Source organism: Lactuca serriola, chromosome 9 (assembly GCF_051521515.1).
Source record: "Lactuca serriola cultivar US96UC23 chromosome 9, Lser_US96UC23_V15, whole genome shotgun sequence".
NCBI lineage: Eukaryota > Viridiplantae > Streptophyta > Magnoliopsida > Asterales > Asteraceae > Lactuca > Lactuca serriola.
The window spans coordinates 30,641,277-30,650,743 of record NC_136416.1 but is presented as its reverse complement, the minus strand read 5'-3'; the positions used below and the strand labels follow the sequence as shown (position 1 = coordinate 30,650,743).

Sequence of the window (9,467 nt, the reverse complement as noted above, 5' to 3'; positions counted from 1 at the left end):
ACCTTGCTAGCCGTATATACATTTGATACCGTCTGGGGTCTGTGTTTCCTTTTGTTAGACTGAGCCAGGCGTATCATTCATTCGATACTCTCCTGGAGTCTATGATTTCTTTTTCCTTAGTCAGCAGTATTTCTGCTGAGGCATATGTTATTTTCCCTTAGTATTCTACTAGTGATATTCTCCTACTCTCTTTAAAGTCAAATACCGTATTTTGGTAATGATAGTGTTCAAGGGAAAATTACTCTTTACAACATAACTCTGTCGAGTCTTGGTAGAAGACTGCTTTTATTTAGAAAGTATAAGATTTTCTGGAAAGGACGCTAATACACTGTAGATTCTAAACTACTACCTTTCATAAAGTTATTTTGAATAAAATGTTTACTCACATAAATGACACTAAATACTTATGAACTCACCAACATTTATAAAAATGTTGATACTCGCTTTCAAAATAACTTGTATTCTCAGGTCAGCAATAGACAGGTACACCCGGGAGCTTTTGTGGAGACAGCCTATTACCAAGCTGCACCTATATTATTATTTGTATTACTTTGATGTTGCTATGAAATGTAACTTATGTAAAACTATTACTATTAATGCAATGGTTGTTGTACTTTTATTACTATACTGCATATGTTGTGATACTTGACATGACGTCATCCACCCCAGAACGTTTCCGCCGTTCCGGTTTTGGGGTGTGACAATTTTTACTATGGAAAACCTTAACAAACTTGAGTTTATGGTCTTTCACATCAGTCGAAAGAATTATTTATCATGGATCCTTGATATTGAAATCCACCTTGATGCTATGGGTCTTGAAAACACCATAAAAGCAACAAATGCACTAAATGAAGCATCAAACCAAGAAAAGGCTAAGATGATGATTTTCCTTCGCCGTCATCTCAGTGAAGGATTGAAAGTCGAATACCAAAGATCCAACTAATATTTGGAATAATCTCAATGAGAGGTATGGTCATAAAACATAGTGGTACTTCCTAGAGCTCATTTTGATTTGTTACACTTTCGGCTAAAAGATTTTAAATATTTGAGTCAGTATAATCCAGTCGTGTTTAAAATTACTTATCAACTAAAATTATGTGGTGAAACTATAACTAATGAAGACATGCTAGAGAAAAATTTATCTACTTTTCATGCCACGAACATGCTCCTGCAACAACAATATCATAAGAAATGTTATAAAAGTTAAAAAAATTGTTGAAATCATCCTTTTAGTTTGCCAAACTTTCACGTTTGGTCCCTAAGTTTTTTTTGTTTTTCACTCGGATTATCCCTGTGGTTTTCCAAAATTTCACATTTCGTCCCTCATAGAGATAAAAAAAAACTATATTTCCCTTAACATTTTCATTTTCATTTTTTTTAATTAAGAAAAAGAATTATTTGATTTATTGCCAAGTGGGACCCACTTGCACTCCAACTCCTACCTCACTCCTACTCCTACTCCGACCACTCCCACCACCGGTCACTGGCCAACATCGATCACCATCCACGACCCACCGTCGTCAGAAACCACCTATCAACGCCAGAAATCACCTACCACTATCGAAAACGACTTCCCTTTATTGGTCCTCTTTCTAGAACCATATTTTCTGTCTCTCCGTTTCTTGAACCACCTCTATTTGCATCTCTACTGCCATCTCCCATAAAATTGGGGGGAGGAAGGGGATATATGTTGATTAATACATCTACCATGTTGACCATTTAGATACTTTATTGTTTTAATTGATGTGTACACTAGATGGTTACATGTGTGCTTATTGTCTAGTCGTAATCTCGCTTTTGCAAGATTACTTGCACGAATAATCCGCCTAAGGCCACAATATTACTTTACCCGATTACCCAATTAAGAAAATTCTACTTGATAATGTTGTAGAATTTTTATCACAAGTTTTTAATGATTATTGCATGTTGAGTGGGATAACTATTAAATATCATGTTGCACATGTTCATATGCTAAATGATTTATTTGAGTCGTTAATCAAACGCCCTCAATTAATTTCACAGTCATTACTAGCGCATTCTAAACTTCCTACATCGGCATGGGGATATGCAATTTTGCATGCAACATCACTTATGCACATTATACCAACAAGTTATCATAAGTTCTCTCATATTCAACTAGTTTGCGGTTAGGAATCAAATATTTCTCATTTAAGGACATTTGGATGTGCAATTTATGTAGCAATTTCTCTACCACGTCTCACAAAAATAGGTCCTCAAATAAGAATGAGAAATTATGTTGGATATGGATCTCCATCTATAGTATAATATTTAGAACCATCAAGTTGAGATTTATTTACAACTAGATCTAAGGATTTAATTTTTGTTGAATCAGTTTTTCCAACATTTGGGAGATGAATAAAGAAGTTAGAAAATAAAATCTTTTGGAATGATTTATCATTTTCAGTGTTAGATCTCCGTTGAAGTCAATGTGAACTTGATGTTATGAGCTTAGACACCTAATCCAACACTTTTTCCTTAATAAAAGTTTTTTCTCATGAGCTTGTACATATCAAGATTTTAACGAGACATGATACAATCGTCATTCAAAGGGGAGTGTTATGAACTACTATTTAGTGAAAGACTATTGGATTCCCTATAGTCTCCCATCACTCTCCATAATTAGTGGGCGTTATAACAAAAATTATTCCGAATTTTAAGAGTGTAGATATGCACCATTATAATGAGCATTCATAACATATCTCATCTTTCATCTTCTTTTGTAAGTATAAGTAGTGAGTAATATGTATTGTCAATGTTGGTTATTTTTACTACAAGTAATGAAATAAATTTCATTACAATCTCATTTCTAACTTTTTTTTTCTTAAATATAGCTTCATAGTTTATAACAAAAAATGAATAAAATAACAATTTTTATTTTTCTAGAATAGGTCAGAGAGGCATAAACAAATGGATTGGAGTGCTCGATTTTGGGTGTCTTGCCAATCCGAAAGATAATAAAATAGATCAGAGTGGCTTAGATAGATTTTTTTTTGAACCGGCAAAATTGATATATATTAATGGGAATAGCCCCACTAGCAAGAAGCTAGTGGAGAATTGTTTTACATAAAATCAACAAAATAAAGGAGAAAAATTACATACTCGCCAATCTAAACTACCATTTTCTCCCCTATGTTTAATCCACACATATGACATTGACTTAACATCAGCCACAATCCTATCTGCCTTCATGACGATTTTTTTAAAAATCCTCTCATTCCGAGCTCTCCATAAACACCATACAGTTCCATATAAGATTGTGATTAATTTACATCTCTTCTTAGGGCAAGTGCCCCATGTAGATGCAAACTTAATGATGTCCAGAATTGATTGGAAATCCATCTCCGGTAGTCCGCACCAGTGAAAAATTAACCGAAAAACTTCCCTTGCCAATGAACATGTTGCAAGGATATGATCACCTGTTTCTTCTGCCGAATTGCAAGCACCACAAACAGTTGACTCCAATGAAACACCTCTGGTTTTAAGTGCATCAGCTGAAGGAATCCGATTTTGTTTTGCTTTCCAGATAAAGCCCAAGACTTTTAATGGAATCGACTTAATCCACGGGAAGATCCCATCACATACCGGAAAGGATGCTCTTTCAATCATGTCTCGAAGGGCAGCCACACAGAACTGTCCATCACTAACAAAGGGAGAGACCCAAGAACTACTAGACTCTTCATAATGCATTACGTTCCCGAAAGGAATATTAATTTGTTCTAACTTTTTTATGTTTTTTGCAATATTATGTCATACACTGTTCCAATGATTTTTTGCTCCAAACCTGCTATTCACACCTACCAATTTATGCAGTCCATTGATGATCTGGACCCAAAAAGAGTTTGGTTTGTTTTTCAGCCTCCATAACCACTTAGTAGATGTAAAAATGTTCTAAAAAAGTTTTAAAATATAAAATTTGTAAAAATAAGTGAGCCTTATTTACTTATTTAAATCAACTATGGATTGTGAGGAAAAAATGGTGTAAGGTAGAAGATGGCGGCCGCCATTTGGTGGTTCGATGGTTAGAGAAGATGATAGGACCATCGTATCAATCAAAACGGGAAATATGAGAATGTGATAAGGAGGCAATGGGATAAATAAGAGAAGGTGCACAAGTGAGACTTATTTACTTATTTAATTTATTGTTAGTATTTTTTGGAAAATGTAATGATAATAAAAAGTTAAAATTAAATTTAATAACAAAGTTAGATTAAAAAGAAATACATAGGGGTAATCTTGTCATTTCAGTGGGATATAGACTAAATTATGTGTTAAAAACGATCCAAGTTAAAAAAAAATATAAACTAAGCATGAAAATTACCCAAACTATGGTTGTTCATTATTTGGATAAAACCGAATTGTCTAATTGAACAATTTGGATCGGATTATTTGGTTCGAATATTTGAATTTTTGGATTGGTTTTTAGCAAAACCGAATTATTATTTTTGATTCCGGATTGGTTTTGGTTTACATTATAAAAACCGAATAGTCCAAAAAAACCGAATTGCAATTTATTATTTTGTTCTTTCTAATATATATCTTTAATAATTTATAAATTTACTAAATTATTCTTTTAGTATATAAAAAAATTTCATCATTTACTAAATTATTTTGTTATTTATAAATTTTAATTCACAACTAATTAAATAATATTTTTTTAGTTTATATTATAGAGTAAGTTAATACTAAAGTTATATATATTTATTGAAATGTTTTGATTCTTGAAAACCGAATTGTAAAAAATCGATCCAACCGAATTATAATTTGGTTGGACCAGATCGGATTTGAATTTAGTTTAAACTATTTGGATCTACGTTTTGAAAACCGAAATTATTTTGGATTCACTTGATCGGATCAGATTAAACCGATTCATCCAAACGAACACCCCTAACCCAAACCACAGGAACCTTTTATACTCATTTAGTCTATAAATAAATAATCACGCATTTAGAAGAATACATATAAAACTACTATATTCTTGGTCTTAACAAATCCCTCTTGCAAAAAAGAACTCCAAGAAGCCCGGTCCTAAAATTCCAAGCCATTTATCCTAATACTTGGGAATTTCTACCATATAGTATTTCTCAACATATGCTGAAGTTATTCACGTGTATGGTCGATCAGTCTAGAGAATAGAGATATAATTTGTTCAAAATAAATTTTGATATTTGATTATTTGAACAAACTCTATTATTTACAAACCATTTAAATATGTATTATTTAATTGTAATAACAATGCATAAATATCTCCAAAAATACATAATTTAATACTCATGACTAAACTGGATATGAATGTTTAGTGAAATAATTTAATGAAATAATTAAACGATGTTTGAATGTTTAGTTGACAGTTAATTGTTTAATACAATCATGAAATGTTATGTTGGTGTTCACTGCATATAAAGTTTAACGGTCATCATATTTTTCAATATGAAAAAATGAATTTTTGAAATATAAAATATTTAACAGATAACTATTTTTCATTAAAAAAAACATATTTTATTGAAGTTTTAAAAACTTTAGTGTATATGAAAATATAATAATGACGTGACATTTATTATATTTTATATATTTTATTTAATTGTGACGAAAATAATAGCAAAAAGTCATGGTTTTTTTTTAAAATTATAAATCTAAAAAACTCGTGAACTATTTTTAGATCCACCTATGTTTTTAGATCGGACTTAAGCCCTCAACTTCAAAGGAAAAAGAATGAACAAAAAATCATGGTTAATACGTTTATAGACAAAAACATGTTATTTACCGAATCTTATAGAACTTTATAAGTGAATTGCGAAGGCTAAAACTTAAAAATAATTTTTTGAAGCCACAGTATAATTTTTTAGACACCAAAACTATTTAACATTCAAGTTTCAATAATAAAATAAATACAAAACTATGTGGGTAATTTAACTTCTAACCTTTTTGAGATAATTAAGTTAAGAAAAACATTGAAAATCGCATATCAGGATGCGCCGGATGGGCTTAACTGATACCGTGACTATATCCAACAAAGTCCAATAATCACCTTACTAAAAGGCCTAAGCTGTCAGGCTATCAGCCCAAGTTCTAAATAATTTGTTGGGTTATCCTCTTTATCCGATTTTAAAAAAGGACATTGTCTCCGATTTCATCAGTTTATTCAGAATAAATGAACGCAATCTATGGGTATTTTTATCAAAAATAGTTGGCAGTAAGTTATAGCTTTTATCTGTTTAGATTTTTTTTTTCTAACAAGACATGACAAAGTTTTATGTAACATGAACATAATAAAACATAAATAATATAAAATAACAATCAGTTTATTTAATTAATATGTAGTCGTACATAAAACGACAAACATGTTTTACACTAGACATGAACACGAATTTCAATTCGATTTTGTTTATTGTCATTTATTTTTATCGTGTCGTGTCATCAACTGTCACCCTTTATGGATGTCAAAAAGTTGTGGTGACCCCAATTCAGTATATGTTTATTTGTTAAAAAAAATAGGGGATGGGGCATGGTTAACACACATTTTAATTTCGGGGCGGGGGAGGGCTGTCACATCCCGAAACTCCCATAGGAGCCACATTAATATTATATATATATATATATATATATATATATATATATATATATATATATATATATTATTTTTGTTTTTAACATATAAAATTCTAATGGAAATAACTATTTTTTTTACCCAAAATCAATTAAGGATGGGAAAGAGAGGAATTTCGAAGGTTGTGTGGGGATGAAATATCTGTCTCATTTCTTCCTGTTGATATCCTTACCATCCTTAATAAAAGTGTTTATAAAAATAGATCTAAGCTTTCAAAAGGTATAAATTATATAAAACTCAAACATAATTTCTTGTGGTTTTAATGGTACAATATGTATGCATATAAACGGCATCCTATGGATTTTTGGAATTGAGTTGTGCATTATAAGAAAGCGAGACTGATCCCAATTTCTAGATTTTCAACATTTGCAATGAAATCCTCAAATTACTTGAGATTTTTGTTCCAAATTATCAATAATGTATTAAACGACAAATTTTTAAGACAATTCTTATATCTTCTGGTTATGGTTATTATGAAAAGGAACAAACCCTAGAATCTACAAAATCTGAGGACCGAAAATATTATATAAAAGTCACATATAAAAACTTAACTCGAAAGCCACATAAAGTTAAGGGATATTGATAAAAATGCGTACGATCTTTTCACGATTATCACCGAGTTAAAACAGAATTTTGATTTTGATACAGTTTTATTTTTTGTTTCAATTACAATTTGTTATATAATTTATTTTAATGGTGACCTTTTAACTAGTCTCTTGGTTTTGATGATGTAACAGCTAATATGACATGCTGACATCATATTTTAGGATTGAAAAAAAAAAAAGGTAAAATGTAATGACTTTTGTGATAGTTATCTAAAATACCAATAATTCATCTTCAAATCACTCAAAATATCCACAATTTATGCATTTGTAAAATAGGAGCAACCAAAAATGCCTACATGGATTTTTTTAGACAAAACTGCACAAATGGTCCCTGTGGTTAGCTTAAAATTGCCACTTTGGTCCAAAAAAGTTTGTACTGGCACCACAGGTCCAAACTTTTCATTTTGTTGCGAGTTTGGTCCAATTTGCTATGAACATTTTTATAATGATGATTTTGCCCTTATTTTTTTTTTATCTTTTTCAATTTTTTTATTAATTCTATTAATTTTTGATGAAATAAATAAAAAACAAAAACCAACTAACTCCTCCATCTCTCTCTCTCTCTCTCTCTCTCTCTCTCTCTCTCCATCATGTCACCGGAAACCACTGTTAACTGCTTAAAGCCACCACCACCTGCCGGAAATCGCCGCCACAACCACCATTCTTGTCGGAAATCGCCGCCACAACCACCATTCTATCTGCATTTCATCTTTATGTTTCTTCACTCTCTTCTTCTCCGAAAACCTCATGAACTATCACCACCATTTGATGAATTCAAACATATTTTTTCCAAATATGAAGAACAAAACATTCTATTTTTTCAGATCTGAAGAACAAGAAGTATTTACAGACTTGTAAACCACAAGATCAACTAGATTTGTAAAGACACAAGAACTATTTACAGATTTGTAGAAGCTTAACATTCTTAAATCAAAATTCAAAAAAAATCTATACTGATATGGATCTAGAAAGACGAACACGACGCTAATATGGATCTAGAATGACCAAGACAAAAAAAATCTAGCAGCGAATACATGGCCTGAGTCGTTTGAAGGTGTTGAAACCCTTTCATCAGAGCTTCCACCATCTTTAGATCTTGAAAAAAGGACGATAAGTTTTTCTTTCAAAATTGTAAAAGTCGAAGCTAGGATTTTTCTCAGTTTCTCTTCCTCTCCGTCGCCCTTCCCATATAGATTAGGGTTTTTGTCCTGAAAATCGAGCTACCACTGTGGGATGGGTTTTCAAATATGAAGAGGAATAGGGTTTTCAGATCGATAGATCTGAAGAAAGTTTTTAAACTTCACCGACATAGATCCGTTCTTTTCTGAGGACATCGAAGACCTGAGCTCGTGACTGAAGACTCTCGAGGCAAAGAGGCGGATTTCGATTCAAGGTTTTCTCCTTCGTCGCTTCGTCTTCAGATCACCATGTGTGTGTTTAGATGAAGAACCCGAGAACCGATGACCTCGATCTGATTCCGTCTTCTAATTTCATTTTCTTATTTCTCCGTTATTCGATCTTCCCTCTATTTTACCTTCCTTGAGTGTTTAAGGAGAAAAGTCTAAAGAAGAAACATATCTCAGATCCTATTTTGGTTTGACGAGAGAGAGAGAGAGAGAGAGAGAGAGAGAGAGAATTTTATTTTTGTTTTATTTTTAAATGTTTTCTAATTACAATAATAAAAGAAAAATGTAAAATAAAATAACAAATGGCAAATTCGTCATTATAAAATGTATCAAAATTTTTGGACCAAACTCGCAACAAAATGAAATGTTTGGACCTGTGGTGCTAGTCCAAACTTTTTTGGACCAAAGTGACAATTTTGAGCTAACCACAGGGACCATTTGTGTAGTTTTGTCATTTTTTTTATCATTGCAAGAACTAAAAACCTAGCTAGTGTATCACAACAGTCAGGGATGTTATTCGGGTCGGAACCGGATCGAACCGACCCGAGCCTGAATAACCCGAAAACTGAATAAGGGTAACTGCAAAAACCGAAAACTGGACCAAATAACCAATATAGGTTTGGTTCAGTTCGAGTATTAATCAGTTTGGTTCGGTTATTACCTGAATAACATGTACAAGATAATTAAGAGCCTAATATAACCGAACAGAACCGAATAAAACGTATTAGGATTCTATAACCCAAACAACCTAAAAAGAACCTGATACAATTTTTCATGACTAGACAAGATAAGAATTCATGAATTCTTAAAGACAAAGAAAGAATGGTCGAT

General features: G+C 31.9%; 1 protein-coding gene across 1 annotated transcript; it reads right to left on the bottom strand.

Moving 5' to 3' along the window:
• Positions 1 to 1,138: 1,138 nt before the first annotated feature.
• On the bottom strand, positions 1,139 to 3,708 carry LOC145075492 (uncharacterized). The gene is made up of 2 exons (XM_079021724.1): positions 3,121 to 3,708; positions 1,139 to 1,168 (listed from the first exon to the last, which is right to left on the bottom strand). Exons 1-2 carry the CDS (start codon positions 3,706 to 3,708, stop codon positions 1,139 to 1,141), a joined length of 618 nt encoding a protein of 205 aa, XP_078877850.1.
• Between the last annotated feature and the right edge of the window lie 5,759 nt (positions 3,709 to 9,467).

Excerpts from the sequence above, each read along its gene's own strand:
- LOC145075492 (XM_079021724.1), bottom strand. The coding sequence starts at position 3,708 with ATGCATTATGAAGAGTCTAGTAGTTCTTGGGTCTCTCCCTTTGTTAGT. Across the intron at positions 1,169-3,120 it reads ATGGTAGTTTAGATTGGCGA|GAGCATGTTCGTGGCATGAA; the intron begins GTATGTAATTTT and ends TTGTTGTTGCAG.